We start from the raw sequence: 17257 nt of genomic DNA, 5'->3' as shown, positions 1-17257 counted from the left end.
GAGATACCAAGGCCTCTTGCCGTGCACATCCCCGTCACACAGAGACCTGATAGGAACTAATCAGTAAATGGCGGTTTTAACTGTCAGGAGGATCTGATGTGAGCTGGACCTCACAGGATCTCCACCATGTTGTCTGAATGTGGGACCGATTCTATCACAAGCCTTTCTTTCACTGTGTGAAGGCCAAGTTTCACAATAATTTTTATGGTACACTTTTACAGCCCATTAACATTTAAATTAATGTAATGTTAGTAAGTTAAAAATGTCACTCTTGGCATTAATAAATTCTATCATTGCTTTTGTATTTTGACTGTTCCTGACCACATTGTACAGCCACGTTAGCAACTCTGTGAGGCTCTACGTATGCACAGTGGTGCTTTGAGCTAAATGCTAACATCAGTATGCTAACACGCTAAGATGACAATGCTCACATGCTGATGTTTAGAAGGTATGTTCACCATGCTCACTATCTTTAGCGTTTGCTAATTGGCACTAAACACAATTCCCCTGAGGCTGATGGGAATGTCATTAGTTTTGTGGGTATTTAGAGGAATAGTTAGAGGATCACCAAAGTTGCAGAAATTGGAGAAAAAGTGGATCACCAAAGTCAGTAGGATTCACTCTCTGGGGACTCTGAATGTCTGTTTGGCAATCCATCCAGTGTATTGAGATATTTCAGTATGAATGAACCAGCCAAGAGACCAGATTGCCATGCCTGGAACCAGTTCTGCTAACTGTGGCTTGAGTTGAATCAAATTGCAAAAGTATCTAAATAGTGTGTGTGAATAAATGACTCACATCTCAAACCGCTGTCCCTGTTTTATGCAAATGTGCACACCATTCCATGTTGAATTTAGCCCTTTAACACAAATAAAAGGGCAAACATTCAATTAAATTTTTCCCCAAAAACGTTCTCAAGACAGTGTTGCAAGATCAGGACCTAAAATAAGGGTGAAAACAGCAAAAATGCAGAAATTCCATCACAGATCTCGGCACATTTTGACAGCTGAAGATTGATGTCAACTTTAATGAGTGTTATTAGTTGAGGAAATCAGCAAAAAAATATTCTGTTTCAATACAAAACATGTGTTGCTCAAACAGCTGGTTACCAGATGTTGTGCAATCCTTGAACTGTCTGACAGACGAAAATAAAAGTTTTCCAAAAATTTCCCCTCAGATAGTTACACAATAAGCTTCTGGGAGTTAATTCCTAACTTCAGCTTGATTGTGTGATTGTTTGGTGTATTTTTCAGCCTTGAACACTGTTGAAAGAATGGTTCAACATTTTGGGAAATACTTGCCAAGAGTTAGAAAAGAGGCTCAAGACCACTTTCATGTCAGTACAGTTCATCTGAAGCCAGTTAGCATAGCATTGCACAAAGACCGAAAACAGGTGGAAACAGCTAGCCTAGCTTTGTCTAAAGCTAACTAAATCTGTTTACACCACCTTACCTTAGGACAGAGCTAGGCTAGCTGTTTCCCCCTGTTTCCAATCTGTAAGCTAGAATGAGCTAACCAGCTGCTGGCTCCAGCTTCATATTAAAATTGGCTTTTTTGCTTTAACTCATCATTCTGAAGTAAATGTTGATTACACAATGTAATGGCTATAGAATAATGTTACCATGGACATTTAGATCCCTCCCTATAAGCCTCACTTTTACATTGTACATCTGTCTGCCACTGGGAAAATGAAGGCTTCATTAATGGCACAGAGGAAGTGCACCAACCACAGTTGTCCTAACTGGACTGATCTATTTGTTCACAATCAGTGGACAGAAAATGTTTTATCACTGTCTCCATTGTGCAGTTTCTTCCATTTTCTAAAATCATGAAATTTGTTTTTCTCAACACAGACTAAAGGAATTTCTATCTGCTTTCATATCTCCATCACAAACTAAATGAACGGATAAACTTGCACTGTTTCTCCCTAATGTTTTCTTCTACTCCCCCCTCCACCCTGACATCAACCCCGCTGTAGTTACTTGTTTGCATGAAGCAATACTCAAACTATGTTATTACTCCATTCAAAATGATGACAGTTTTAATTTACCTCTTCAGTGAACATGCTTCTTGCTTCTCTCTTATTTCCAAAGTGCTGTTGATTGTTCCTTCATTGAAATTTGGAAACAAATGCAGTGTGTCCTCTGTAAGTGGTAGTTGCCTATTCCTTCAATGACATTCGTAATGACAGTATGCATAAAGATGTACAAGTCTGTTTAGAGTAATGGTAAGTTTTCATTTTACATGATTTGCAGGACGCATCTGAAAACATGTTTTACAGCTTTGTGATTAAATGAATTCTTTAGTCTTTTAGTCATAATCACGTGACTTTTGTCTGACAGTGTATTAAATCAGGAGCACTAAGAATCTGTAAATATCTTTATGTGCGAAACAAAATGCAGGTGACGCTTCACAAATTAACAGAGTCAACATGTGGCTGCTGTGAGACGCTGTTAGCGACAGTGCACAGGGGTTTCCATGCAGCGCAGAGAGGTGACAGAGTTTCTATGGTTGGCTCACCACACAGACCTGCTCTGTCCCGACCCGCGGAGCGGCGGGCTCCCTGCGTCAGACCTGGCCTTGGAGAGAAGGGCTATATTATTGGTCCTTGGCCCCTGCCTCTCCCCTGTAGTTCACAAGTTTTTCACCACAAGAAAATGTCAGGGATGGAGGGATTTTTTTATTTCGCCCCAAAATTTCCCTTTCTAATCACGCGTCTCAGCTCTTGGCTCAGGCAGCAGGGCAACTCACCACCCAGCCGTGTCCAGAAACACGTCTGTGCTATCAGCCACTCCATCAAAATCTATTTGCCATCCAAACACAGCAATAAATTAATTCAGGGCTGGGACATTGATTTAAATAGTCGTCTGGCTGTACCTTTTCAAATACCTGGCCTGATATCTGATACTGGGAGGATTTACATGAGTGCTTTGTAGGCTTACTCAGGAGAAATATATGACCAAAAAAGGCAGTGGAGACCTCTTACCACCCCTGCCCATGACATCAACCAGCATCTCTCCTGTCATCCTGCCATGGCCTTCATTTTTAGCTAACTTCCATAAACACAATGAATGCTGAACTTTCATAAACATAATGCACGCTGAACCTACAGAGCAGTGAGGACAAGCATGGATAGAGGTGTTAAGACATCCAAAAAACAAAACTTTCCCCACAGCCTCCACTCACTGTCATTTTTTATGTGACTTGAGGGGCTCCACAGCTTGACCTTTTGCTCCCAGATATAAGGTGCCATGTCCTGGTCAAAGGAGGACATCATTCAGTAAAAAAACAAGACTTTAACAGTCTGCAAGTACAGTTTAGAGCACTCCTTCAAATATGTGAGTGATGCAGAGGAATTTGCAAACATTTGCTGCACATTCTCTTGTTACAAACACTCCTAATCCTCGCTCTCTCCCTGATAGGAGGGTAAGATAATTGCTTCTCCTCAGGGAGAGATTCATAGCAATTGCTTCTCTTATTGTGCCGAGGCCTGTTTGCCAAATTGTACCTTAAATGACAGATCAACTGGTTGATTGGATGTTTGTAAGTTGGCTTCTGAGATGAAAATACAATAAAATAAAATTCTGGGAAAAAGAAAATGCTCTAGAGCAAGCCTGTCTTCCCTGTGTGGGCCGCTGCAAATGTCTGCTCATAATTTTAATGACACGCAAGTTACAAAGGTTGTGGGGAAACACCTCAAAAACAAAAGGTACATTTTTTCAGGGGACTTTCGCTCTATGATGGCTCTGGGAAAGCGGCCCCCAAGCCTTTGTTTGTGCAAAATCAAACTTTAATCTGGTGCTTTTGATAGATGTAGCCTTTTATTTCAAATGTTTATGGAAATACCCAACAACAGTCTTGTGTGGTCCTGTGTCTAATGAAACACACTCACGTATGCCTCTCCTAGCCATCAGATCAGTGGCCAACACACAATGTTCATCACGGAGTGTGGTTTCTGAAGGGGCAAGCACATGGTGGGCATGGTGTAGAACAACTGGGTTTTCCTCCTCACCGGGGACCAGCACATCTGTGAATGCGGGTGCTGGGGAGGCTTGCAGTCGCAGCTCGCGGCTCTGCAGGCCAGCTGTGTTGGTGCTGTCAGCCTCATCCTCCTCCGGTCCATCTCCTTTGGGCCACATGAGCTCCCATGGAGGGCTTCAGGAGGATTAGCACACTAGAGTAGGGGATGAGGGGTTCAGGAGCAAGTGTTCAGGGGTCAGCCTGAGGTTTTACATTTTGATCTCCTCTCAAGTACAAGTCTGATGTATTATTTTGATTGAACCAGCTTACACTGATACAAGCCTTAGTTCATCAATCAATCAAATGTAATTTACTCAAACCCTAGTTCACACTGGGGATTCTGCCTGTCTGAGATCACCTGAGTCTGGTATTTTTTCTGAGCTGCAGGTTGTTTTGGTTTGGGCTGACTGATGGGGCTTGGGGGGCAGTGGTCACAAACCACACAGCACATTGAGTTGTCATCAGTGTTCAGCAGCAATGCTTTTATGTCTTGGAAACAGAGAGCTGAAGCAAGACCCTGCCTTTTTCCATTTCTGAACAAGGGAAAGGGGGGGTGGGGCAGTTGTGTGCACATTTGATGAATAACAATTCTGTGTGGACAGACGGATTGTAATGCCACCCTGAGGGCACACACAATTCTCTCACACTCTTCACAGGTGGAAAAACTTCAGGTGATTCTGCAAATAAAGAGGCCTCTTAAAATTGCACACCTGCGTGGAGACAGCGGCTGCAGCACTTCAGAACTCAAGCTGTATAGCCTGTGGTTATATTCCTATGAACCCAAAACTCAAGGTTACATATCTCAGCACAAACTCATCTGATGAAGATTTGATGCCGGAATCAGATGCTGATGAGACATGAGGGAAGTTTAGACAAGAGTTTGGTTTTCCTGAGTCTGTGTTGTAAACTGCATTGTGATAGCTGGATGTCTAAAGCCACGTCTGCTGGTGTTCCTGTGTGCAAGAAGAAACTTGCTCCGTCAAAATAGCTGCCCTTCACAAGGAGGAGAGGAGATTTAGTTGTCGCAGCCAAACCAGGCTTTTATGTCCCCGCCACCATCTTGATAAACGTATATAAACAGTGCACACGGGACAAAGGACACAACAACTGGCATTGTGTCGTTGTTCCCTATGACAGCAGAGCTCCCCTTCACTGGATGGTGTTCAGAGATGCTGGGTTGGACAACAGACTTCCTCTCTATGTGTGCATCAGTTTGTGCGTGTGAGAGAGGCTGGATAAGGGACTGTTTATTTCAAATTCTTTCCTTTACACTTTTGAAACAGGATAAGGCTGGTTAGTTGAAGAAGATGTGGTAAACAAGACAATACAAAGGCTTAGTCCACATGTGCATGGGTATAATTTTTTTTTAACTGGATTTTTCATTTTTCATTCTAAAAATATGAAAATGCAAAAACACAACTGAAGCGATGTCAAGAGGATGCCAAACTAGAAGGCGGAGATATAAGCACTAATTCTAAAGCCATGTTGGCCAATCAGAAGCCTGAAAAAGCTAATGTCGAGTTGGCTGCCTGCAAATCAGACTATGGCGTAGGCATCATCTGCCCTCACCATAGTAGGATTTGTAAATTCCTGAGTTTTTGTCCAAAACCAGCCATGTTGGTGTCGGGGTCTGTGTTGGATTATGTAGCAGTGACCTCCGTAACGCATTAGGACACCTCTGTCCTTCAATAAAACTGGAAGAGTAATCGTTTCTGACAACCTTAACCCTGCAGGAGTTAAGCCTATATGACCACATTTATCAGGTTTAATGTTTACTATGGTTCCCATCTTAGTTTGGCGTGTTGGCATGCTAACAGTTTCTAATTAGCACTAAACAACGTACAGCTGAGGCAGATGGTAATGTCATTAGCTTGGCAGGCCACTTGGTCAAAAACAAAGTAAAGTACTGAACAATTTAAAACTTGGACTTGATGATGGTGCTAGAGGAACAGTTAATGCATCAGTTTACGCCAGTGATGGACAAAGAAGGCTAAGCATCTCCATAACTTGAATCAGAGTAAAAGGCACTCATGGTCAAATATTACTCCAATACAAGTGAAAGATGTTCAGTCAATTTTTTTACTTGAGTTAAAGTACTGGCATACTTAAGTACTAAGTAAGTACATTTTCTTTTTAATGTCAACATATTACTGCATTGTTGCCACAGTGCATTTACAGGACCAGTGTTTTGAATAACGCATCGCTAAGTAACATGTTCCTGTAATTCCACTTTACTTCTGGCAGCAGTGGATTCACACTGGATCAGTTTCCAATACAACATCTTAGTGGGCAAATCTATAAAAATCCATAAAAAGCTGTTTGATTTGACCAACCATAGCATTAAATCTGCAACTACTAGAAGCACAAACAACTTTGCTTGAAATGTTTATCTGGAATTAAACAAATGTTTGCATAGTCTACCTCAACACGCTTTCTCACGTTAGACTGCAAATTTTTGTGGGCAGGGATGAATTTTGTGCAGTAAACTGAGCAAATGTTTAAAATGAAATGTCAGACATGGGCTTCAGATATGGCCATGGGTGCTCTGGTGGTGAGGAATCATCATCTTTATTTGGCATCGCCATCGTTACAAAACCAAGTTCAAACTGAAGTGTTCAGTAAATGCAGCAGGCACTTTGAACTTGACTGACAGGCGCAGGCGGTTTACTGTGATTGGTTTTTCTTGTGTAACGAACACAGCATTTGGCCTATCACTTCAAAGCTGTATGCTGTGTGATGTAGTAGTACCATTATTTCATGAAACATATCTTTGGCCAGCTCCATTGAACCAAAGTTATGCTACCCAAAGATTTGCTAACTCGACTACTAAAGTACAATGAACGTCTTTGACTAAATGAAGACATGTCAGTACCCTTCAGTCTGTGCTTTGTGCACATGTTGAGACTGTTGCTCAACTCTGTTGTCCATAAATATAAAAGAAACTGTCTGTTTGGCTCTTTGGGCAGACGCAGAGCAGAGACGACAGCTAGCAAACCGCAGCAGACTGTGATATTATGTGGACAGTCTAAAACTATTTCATCAATTAAATCTGATCTTCCTTTTATTAACAGATGTGTACCTCCTCAGCAGAAGTAGCGTGGCTCTGCAGGGCTCTGCAGACAGGGTCAGCTAAGTACAATGTCCAAGTCTTCCACAGCTCAGACATGTGTCTCCCTGCCTATGAAAAGATATGGGCCATTCGAGACTCACCGTGAGTCTCTCTTGTATGGACTTTGACACTTTTACATCCATGCCTGAAATGTAGCCCTCCCCAGGTAAATGATGTCTTTCAGACCCGAGTCTTGTTAATTCTGTTTTTCTCCTTCTGAAGCACAGACACATATACTGTACACACATAAGTTATCTCCAACTTCTATAAAATACTTGTGGGTGAAGCAGGTGTAAACACATAAATATGATAAAAACATCACATGACATTTACGTCAATTGTGCGTGGCACACTGTGCCCCTTGACAAATCCCCTTGAGGATCCACAGGAAAAAAAAAAAAGACATTTTCCTAACAGCCCCCCCAGCTTGTCACATAAGAGGCATAGACCATCTACTGCTTTAAATTCTCTTTGGGAACTTGGCTGAAAGCAGCACACTGCATTCATAGGTAAGGTAATGCTAAATCAGTTAATTTAGACTGATGTCTTTATGATTTGCAGGAGTACAGCATGGAAGCCAGTCTCCCTTACTTGCTGAATAAACAAAAATTTGTTCAGCTCAAATAAAATTTGATGAGGAGATAATTTTGCGAGCATAGAGCATAAAGGTCTCTCTTATGTGCAGGGGTGCTGCACTCTGAAGGCAAATGAACTGAAAGTCTGAAGTGGTAGTTCAGCACACGAGGGACAAGATGATAGAGGGAGATTTGGCTGATCTGGTCCACCATTGGGGACAGGCCTCCCTGTGCCCACAAAACTGTCAAAAGTCCTTTTAGTAGCTTCAAAAATGATCCAGTGGGTCTTTTTAAACTTACAATACTCAAAACTACCCTCACAAATACGTTATAAACTCCTCAGAATCTCACTGGTATACCTAAAGGAACCAACTTTATGGCTGGTTTGATGAAAATCCCACTAAATTATTTAATCAAATATCCCCGTTGCGTTACACAAAGTAACCTTCAAGAAATTCCAACGACATTGGACATTCAGCATTTTTTGGCATGAACAACTCTCAATCAAAGCAAAACCCACAGAAACAAGCCTCTAATCTGGGATTTCATCAGGAGATAAATCCTGGAGCTGCTCCACTGACAATGAATTGGAAGCTGACATGGTGGATTGTGTGCAGTGACTGTGTGAGCTTTTGCTCTCAAGTAGCTTTGACAGTTACTGTAGTCGCTACCAGTTATGAGTATCTGGTAAAACCCTGGGAACTGTTTTGTGCAAAGCAGCTATCAGTCAGTGACGAGTTATATTTCTTGGACGCAGCTTTGACTGTGGATTTTGTTGGAACAACAAATGTGAATTCTGTTTTCTGTCTCAGGACTTAAAGATCGAGGACTTCCCAAACAGCTTACTACAATCCTTGACATGTGGGATATAGTTGAAGCGTTTTCGATTGGAAATCACTTAAAATAACTCTAAGCATTCAAAACACCCAAAACCACAGAGATGAATTCACTGGAATCCTTTCTTTTAAAAGGATATATCTATTTAAGAAGCTGCAGATAAAGAACAGATGCATCTCAGTGCCAGTAAAACTCTCTTGGAAATAAAATCTAATTCCATAATCTCCCTCAGTAACTCATGAGCAGAGATCTAAGCAATCATCTGGTGAGTGGCCTCGTGTTAACATCAAAAAGTAGGTTAGTGTGTGTGAGGTTCACTCATTCACTCATTCTAGCGTGTGATAATTGTGTTGTAGGTTGCAGTCCTGCAGTGGTCAGAGGTGCCACAGCGAGGGAGGCTCTGTTGGCAGACGCAAGAGGCCGCTTTGATCTCTCAAATTCCCTATCTTTGCCTTTGTTGACGACAGAATACCTGGGAAAGGGACGCTCAATCAGAGAGCCTGCATGGGAATCCCCTGACACACAACAAGAACAAAACACACGCACACACAGAAATATGTGAAAATACACAAACCCCCGGAAATAGCTCAAATTCAACAACACCCATCATAGGAATCCTGCTTCTTCTTAAGCGTGCATCAGAGTGTCTTATGTATGATATCAGATTTTCCTCCTTTGAAGTCATAAGCTCATAATGCCTACATGTGAAAAGGTTGTTTTTTTCCATGTACGCAGAGCTGACAACAGATTCACTCCCCGGCTCTTCCTCTCACACATGCACACAGATACTGGCTCAGTCCCACATATGACAACACCCCGTGTTTACCCCCCACGCATCCTGTTTGTGGCAGCATCTCCCATTGTTCTTGTCTGTATCTACCTGAGCAGGTACAAACTCTTTGTCGCACTCTTTCCACTGCAGCTGTTTTTAAGAAGCATCCTGGATACAGTAAAAGGGATCCTTGCCCATGTGCTTTTGTTTTGTTATCAACATTTGGCTGCTTTATCATTTCTTAAGTGGATGGAAAAAAGGGAGGGAGGATGGAAAATCTGCTGATAAATTCAGAACACAAAGAAGAAGCCACACAAAGAGAAACCTCCAGTGAGACAAAACTGTTTGGATTTAGCTTTGCAAAGTGGTAGGTGAAGAGGGTTTTTCTTTTCTTTTCTTTTCTTTTCTTTTCTTTTCTTTTCTTTTCTTTTCTTTTCTTTTCTTTTCTTTTCTTTTCTGGCAGGCCAGGGTGGATGAGTTTAGGAGAGCCTTGCTGACTCTAGTACAAAGCCCCCACTGCCAATGAAAAAAGGGCACCTTTTGGAGCAGCACCCCAGCTGATGTCACCCTAGAGGAAGTGCTTTGAAGAGGATGTGGGCAGAGGGACATCCAGGCATCACAATACAGTGTTGTATGTCAGCAGCATTACAAGGGCATGACGCTATCCTTGTGAGGAGTGGGCTTCACAATATAATATGAGCACCTTGATGAGGCGCCTCTCAAAGTGCACCATCAAAGTGTCGGGGATGTGTTATTGCAATCAGGGATGCATAAACAAGCAATTTAGCTCCATATCTCCAAAATAAATCTGTGAATTTGTGATTGGCTGCTTGGTGAGTGGGCCAAACAGGTTTATCTTGCATACCAGGGTCACTCAGTTTAATATTTCCAGGTGAGAGAAATATGCATCATCCACAAAATGTATGGCCCGTCCAGCAACAATATATCAAAGTCTAGAACGAAGATCACTGGATTGAGAAGAAGTGCGACACTGCCCTCTAGTGTCTGAATTCACTGTACAACTACACGTTGTCAGTTTAAATTAAAGACGAAAATGCCATTCAACCATCACAAAAAGTGTGTGTGTGTGTGTGTGTGTGTGTGTGTGTGTGTGTGTGTGTGTGTGTGTGTGTGTGTGTGTGTGTGTGCGTGTGTGAGAGAGAGAGAGAGAGAGAGAGAGAGAGAGAGAGAGAGAGAGAGAGAGAGAGAGAGAACTCACTCCCCTCCTGGTATTTCCTTTGAACCCTGGCTTCAAGATAAGTGTAGATATAAGCATGAAAGGACCCCCCCACTACCACCACCACCACCAGGGTGGACAGCAGCACTGTAAGAGAATAGTCTGTACCCTACCTCATGCTGCCACTGCCTGTGATGAGGGCTCAATCACTCCCTCATTTATTTGTTATCAGATTATTGACATTGAGAACAAGTGCTTCATTCGTCTCAGCTGGATGAACCACAGCTCAGGTGGAAAGAAAGCAAGAGTGATACTTGTCCTATGAGTCATGGTCATGTGGATTAGTCATTGCAGCAGAGATCAAATAATGAACAAATGAGATCAGTGATATGATTTCATATGGCATGTAGTTAATGACAATGAAAAGGCACACACCTACAGCAGACTAATATTTAAGCCGTGCACACAAACAGATAAAACTTTTATTTTAAAGTTAAGATGCAGCTGTTAATGCTGACATCGAACACAGAGTTAACAAGCACTAGCTGACAAACTAAAGCACAGTCAGTGTCCTTTTATTCAGGATCCCATTGCCTCGAGCGCACTATCACTGGCGTTCATCTTTGTGGAAAAGTATTTTCATTTGCAGTTGTGCTGTCACATGTTCTATCATGTAGACTTGTTTCAGGCTCTGCGAGTGTTCTTTCACCCAATTTTTAGTTATCTGCCATTAAAGGAATGCGTAAGATTTATCTTTGATCTCTGTCATATACATCTTCAGGTGTGTCTCCCCTCCCCTCCCAAAGGCATAAAAGAGTGCCATCATTCTTCTTCCTCCAGCACTGAGCTGCTAATGAGCTCTTATTGAACACTGACACAATTAACATGATTTTAACATTCAGTTAAATTCTTTTTATGGATGACTGCTCATATCTTCATGGGTGGCCACATAGATCTTTCCACATGTTGTCCATAATAATTATATTGAGCTCTAATTTCCACTTTTCTCTCACATGGAGTATCTTGAGCTAAGTCCGATAGTAATAAAGTTACATGAATATGAAAGCTATGATTTAGGACTGTTTCAGCAGTATTTTTAGTATGAATTACATTTTGTTCAAATGGCACAATGAAATACTTAAATATTACGTTATGCAAGAGGCTCAAACACGGGCCAAGGGACCTCTGGGGTCCACGTGCAGACCAACAAACCCTTGCGTTCTTCACCACTAGAGGACAGTATTTATCCATCACAGGTTTGCCAGCAAAGTCAGATTTTTCTGTTTTCTCTCTCTTTCTTCACTTCCAATGCAAAATAGAAAACCCACTACTGAACGAGATTGGTAGTTTTAAATCTAGACTTGTTCTACTGAAGAGGTGAAAAGGGGACTGACATTCTATAGATCCAATTAATGCAAATCTGATTTAAAGTTGTGAATTTTAGACAAAATTCTAGCTACAAGTTCAGTCCTTTTACAACATCTACACTCTTTTCTGCCTCAAAGCTGCTTGAATACATGTTTTTCAGATGATTTGTTTTTTGGTTTGGTGGGTAGTTGTCTCATGATATGAGAAAACATAGTGTATTTATGCTCACATTTACATTCCCTCATTTCACTTACTTGCACAAAACTGATCACATGTCTCTGGATACACTACGACGGGAGAGAAGGGTGAAAACAAAAGAATAGTGTAAATAACATAATAATATGCTCATCATGTCATGTGGCATTAGGCAGATGAACTCAGACAACATGCCTGAGCAGCTCCAGTGGGGACCTGAATGGGGAAGATTAGTACCAGATGTTCATTGGGACCCAGTGGCCAGCCAACGAGGAGGAGGGCCATTTGGTCTGTGGGAGGAGTTCGCTCTCTCCTCTGAGCTCAAGATTTATCCTAACAGGTAGTTTAAAAACCAAACAGGGTAGCAGCACAAGCAGCAGCCTAAGCAACAGCAGCAAGACAGTGACGAACGAAGGGGTAATCCCGTTAGGAGGACGTTTCTTTGACCGCATTTGGTTTCTGGATATGCCCGGACGCCGCTCTTCGCCATGCTGAGCAGGAAGGGCTCTTGTGCGGGGATGATGAGCGCTGCAGCCGGAGTAGACCGCAGCAGGGTCGGGGAGCGGCTGCAGGCTGCTCTGGCCGGGCTGCAGGAGCTGCATCTGCTGAAGGACAGACAGAGCGACATGGTGAGCTGGGCACTGAGGATGGACCGAGAGGAGCCGGTTTCTTCTGTCCACGCAGGCCCGGAGGGTCCCGTGATGATGGGCGCTGAGGAGCAGCGGCTGGAGGCGACCCTGACAGCCCTGAAGCAACAGCTGGTAGGAAGTCATTTAAATCAAAAGCCATAAAATAGAGTCATTTAAATGCCTTCTTAGGTTACTATTCGCTTACTATTATGTTCAGGCAGTAGTTTGGTATCACCATAGTTTTTGGACTTCAACATAGTTCTTAAGTATCATAACATCTGTGTGCTCACAGTCACAGACAGTTATTGTCTAAAGAATAAAGTGCTTGAATCTTGCAGTCATCTGATGCTCATGTGCATTCCGTCTTCAATTATTACCGGACACACTTTCATGCTCGCAGCTGGGGGTAGGAAATAGGAAAGGTGTCATAAATCAAGGTTCACTGCAGGAGTGTGTTGTGTATGTGCGCGCTCACCGTGCATGTGTAGACTGCGAAGGGAGGCAACTTAAATCATTAACCACTAACGCCAGGAAATAAAAGAAATGGTGGTGTGTCTTTTAAATGTGGATATTTTCCTGTAAATGACTCTCAGTGAGGGTCTCTGTCATGACAGGCCCCTGAGTGTTGGAGACAACTGGCTGTGTGGAGGTTTCCATGACAAGTTTTTCCATGCTGTTCTAACCATTTACAGGAAGAACAGAGATAAAGGTGCAAATGCATCAAAGGATGCATTGTAAAGTACTGGGACAACAGAAGGTTCAAATTGTGTTTTACATTCATGCAAAATGGATTAATTGCAGACTTACACAGCCTATCTTTTAAATCCACCTCTAGCTTTACTTAATGATCCAAAACCTCTTCCCAAGATCTTTTTTTTTTTTTTTGCTTAAACAGAAGTCAACTGAGCTAACTAAAGAATGAAACATTAATTAAATGATGCATTTTGCAGCCATTGACCCCGCAGACCTCTTTTTGAGAACAACTGTAACAGTAAATGCCCAGCTCTTAACTGCAGAGCAAACAGTCTTTCAACCCAACCCCCAAGCTCTCCTTCTCTAGTAGTTTACACAATGGCCAGGCCCTCGCTGTGGGGGAGAAATGAGTTACCCACCACTGCTTCTTCCATGCTCCCCCATGTCCTGCTGGGGTTAATCATCAGCCACAGCTGAGGTGCTTTTGTTTTCCTGATGGCTGTACATTAGAGCATCTTTTATGTGAACAACAGGCTTCGTCTTAGTAAGGTTCCAGCAGTGCTAAACTTCATCCCGACTCTCTGCTTAATTTTCCCCTCCATATATCTGCACAGAAAGTTTATGTATAATTGCATGCAGGTATATAGACAAGGAGCTTAGTGGCACAACTTCCCATTCTCTCATTCCCTCCCTTCCTGAGAAAATCTCATAAGACTTGCCCTTTGGTTTCGATAGTGTCACACATATTTGTAGGGGATGGTTAAAATCAATATTTACTGTCTGTTTCACAGTCTCGTCTTCGGAAACAGGATGTAGGCCTGAAGACGCACTTGCAGCAGTTGGATCAACAGATCAGTGAGCTGAAACTGGATGTGAGCAAGGCCTCCACGGAGCAGCTGGAGAGTGACAGCAGGCCAAGTTCAGGTGTGTACGCACACACTCAAACAAAAAGACCTGCAGCTGTTTACTTGGCAAATGTAGCAATAAAGTATCTGCATCACATGATGTTGGATGCTGAAGAAAATACACAATGTGAGTAATCGTTTCTGCTCTCTCTAGGCTTCTATGATCTCAGTGATGGTGGCTCTTGCTCGCTGTCAAACTCCTGCACATCTGTGTACAGCGAGTGTCTGTCATCCTCCCAGACAAGCCTTTTTCTCCTTCCCTTGAGCCCTGCTAATTCCCACATTAGCCCTCCATCCCAAATTGATGCGTGTCGCCGGCGTTCTGCTGACGAGAGCACTACCCAGCCCAACCCTCCGCGGGGCACAGGCCTCCACCTGGGCAGCAGCAGGATCCGAGCTAGCGCTACGGGCACCGAACAGGCACGACCAAGACCTGTGTCAACAGGTAACCAAATCTCTTCATCTCTAATTTAAGATAATCTCTTGTGTAGTAATGGGAACCATGCAACGGTTGTGACTAAGCAACTCAACATGTATTTGTTTGCATAATTGCATGTAATTTTTCAGTGGATGAGTGATTTAAAGGTTAATCAGTATTTTCGTGTTGCCTATCAGGTGATCTTGATAGCATGATGGCTCAAGGGCTGGGCTACTACAAACCTGTAGACGCAAGAAAACCATCAGTGTGCACAAACCTGAAGACCTCCGCAGTGGATCCCAAGTTCCAGACCAATTTGGTGTCCCGCAGTGGGACTGAAATGTACCACTACCCCAGCCCCCTGCATGCTGTAGCTCTCCAGAGCCCAATCTTTTCCAATGGGGGTGACACAGCCACACCTGGACCTCCAGGACCACCAGAGAACCGTTCTGATACCCTCCAGAGGGCACAAATGGGTTATGAGAGCAAGACCTTGGGTTACATTGACAAGCTCCTCCTCCGCAGCTTGAGCAAAATCCAAAGTGAAACATGCACAGAGACTATGCAGACACAGAGTGACTATCATAGGAGGCCCACTGAAGTTATAACTGTGTTTCCTGAAGTGTCACAAAAAGAGTTGTCTATGGTGTCACCTCCTCCAGCCCAGACCACAAACACTGTCCCACTAGACAACGACCACAAGAGACACTGCATGACATATTCCAGCCAAGAGCTAGCTGATGATGCAAACCACAAACAGTCAGTGAGAGCCCTGGAGGTTTCTTACCGATACTCCTATCCAGCTGCCATGAGGGCGCACAGCTCTGATGAGGTTACCACTTCATCCCTGAGGAAGAGTGATAGATCCCATGGAGAGTATGCCAGTGTGGCAAGAAGTAATTCAGAGAAAGCAGATGAGGACAATCCAGAATCAAGGCCTCAAGAGAGGAACAGCCAACGGCAAAGATCAGCTGTGGCTCGCAGCTCCAGCACAGAGGAAAGTCAACGCTTTGAGACTCACACAGCTTCCCCTGAGTTTGTGCATGCCAAATTTGTCCCTGCTGGATCTCAGAGGGTCAAGGTCAGACAGGCAGACCGTAAAACCAAAGCTTTGAAACTGAGAAGAAAAAGCAGCGAGAAGCCTCGAGCAATGAGGCAGCAACATGGCTATTCCTCCGGTGAAAGGACCAGGGAGGCCATTGGTGGAACCAAGGGGGAACAGAGAAGATCGGGAAAAGGAAAAGCGACCCAGAAATGCACCACCTGTCACACAGAGGAGCGCAGACAGGGCTCAGGCTCAGACTCAAGCCACTGTAGTCCCGGACTCATGTACACCCACAAGGTCCATCCTAAGCCACATCCCATCCCTGCTGTTACAAAGTCCAGCAAAAGCCGCAGACTGCAGAGCCTGGACTATGAGCAGCCTGCAGAGCAGAGGAAGAGGAGGCAGGGGGCTGCCAAATGGCCATCCGATGTGGAGATGTTCCAGGCATCATGTGCTCAGCGTCAGAGGTCAAGAGATGCCCATGTTCAGGCACCAGGGAGCATGCAGATGGTCCGTAGTGTTAGTGCCAAACCAGGCCAGTGGATAGGAGCTCCCCGATCCTTCCAATCCTCTAACTCTTTTCTCCACAATCTCAATGCCAGATACCCCCCAGCACCCTTCCACATGTCCAGCCTCTACCCACCCAGGTGTGAGTCTGAGTATTCAGCAGAATGCGCCTCACTGTTTCACTCCACCATCGCTGAAAGCAGCGAGGGGGAGATGAGTGATAACACCACCAATCGCTTTGGAGATAGCGAGTCCAGCCAGAGCTTCCAGTCCTTCTCAGACTCTGACAGCAGCCTGTCCCTGGATGAGGAGGACCAGGTGGACAGCCAGGGGGAGGAGAGAGGTCTGGTGTGGGCTGAGGCTGCTCTGGGGCCAACGGCCGCTGGGCTGCCCCTCCAACAGCTCCCACGCCCCGAGCCATCAGCATGCCGCATCAAAGCTTCCCGAGCCCTAAAGAAGAAGATCCGTCGGTTCCAGCCTGCCTCCCTGAAGGTCATGACCCTGGTGTAGCAAAGTCCCCCGGGCAGAATGAGCACTGTTGGGAAAACACAGAGAGCTGCGGGAAATGCTTTCAAAACTGTTTGGAATAATCTCACCTGATCCTTCAGCAACACCTTTAATCATCACTGAGAAGCAGCAATTAAACTGGACTGCATTTGTGCACTGATAGTTTTGTTAAAACAAAAAAAAAAATTAAGAAATGACAATGGTTGAACCTGAAACTGTAAAAAATGGTGCACTGTATAAAACACGTATAAGACAATTATTACACTTAATTTGTAGATATTTATGTTCTAATTAAAGTTTCTCATGGCATGTGGGTGCATTTGACAATTTCATGGACATTTCTGTCATATAATTGTATGTAACAGAGAAATAAAACCAATCTTTTTACATTTCTTCTTGCAAATGATGGTTTCTTTTCAGATTATTTCTTCATTTTGCTCATTGATTACAATGATGATGCAAAATGATTAAACAATGTTTGCAGCATCTCATCTGCCAAC

At 43.6% G+C, this 17257-nt stretch overlaps 1 protein-coding gene across 1 annotated transcript; it reads left to right on the top strand.

Annotated features, from left to right (window-relative positions):
* The first annotated feature begins 12395 nt into the window (after positions 1-12395).
* dact2 (dishevelled-binding antagonist of beta-catenin 2) lies at positions 12396-16927 on the top strand. The gene is made up of 4 exons (XM_070977653.1): positions 12396-12814; positions 14167-14299; positions 14435-14725; positions 14896-16927. The coding sequence occupies exons 1-4, from the start codon at positions 12542-12544 to the stop codon at positions 16758-16760; spliced, it is 2562 nt and encodes an 853-aa protein (XP_070833754.1). The 5' UTR covers positions 12396-12541; the 3' UTR covers positions 16761-16927.
* The last annotated feature ends 330 nt before the right edge of the window (positions 16928-17257 follow it).

The sequence above is a fragment of the Chaetodon trifascialis genome, chromosome 13 (genome assembly GCF_039877785.1).
Source record: "Chaetodon trifascialis isolate fChaTrf1 chromosome 13, fChaTrf1.hap1, whole genome shotgun sequence".
Lineage (NCBI taxonomy): Eukaryota > Metazoa > Chordata > Actinopteri > Chaetodontiformes > Chaetodontidae > Chaetodon > Chaetodon trifascialis.
This window is presented reverse-complemented; position numbering and strand designations above follow the sequence as displayed.

What these genes read in the sequence shown, in the direction of transcription:
- dact2 (XM_070977653.1), top strand. Translation starts at nt 12,542, where the DNA reads ATGCTGAGCAGGAAGGGCTCTTGTGCGGGGATGATGAGCGCTGCAGCC. An exon ending in CAGCCCTGAAGCAACAGCTG is followed by an intron (nt 12,815 to 14,166) that starts GTAGGAAGTCAT and finishes TCTGTTTCACAG; the next exon opens with TCTCGTCTTCGGAAACAGGA. An exon ending in ACCAAGACCTGTGTCAACAG is followed by an intron (nt 14,726 to 14,895) that starts GTAACCAAATCT and finishes GTTGCCTATCAG; the next exon opens with GTGATCTTGATAGCATGATG.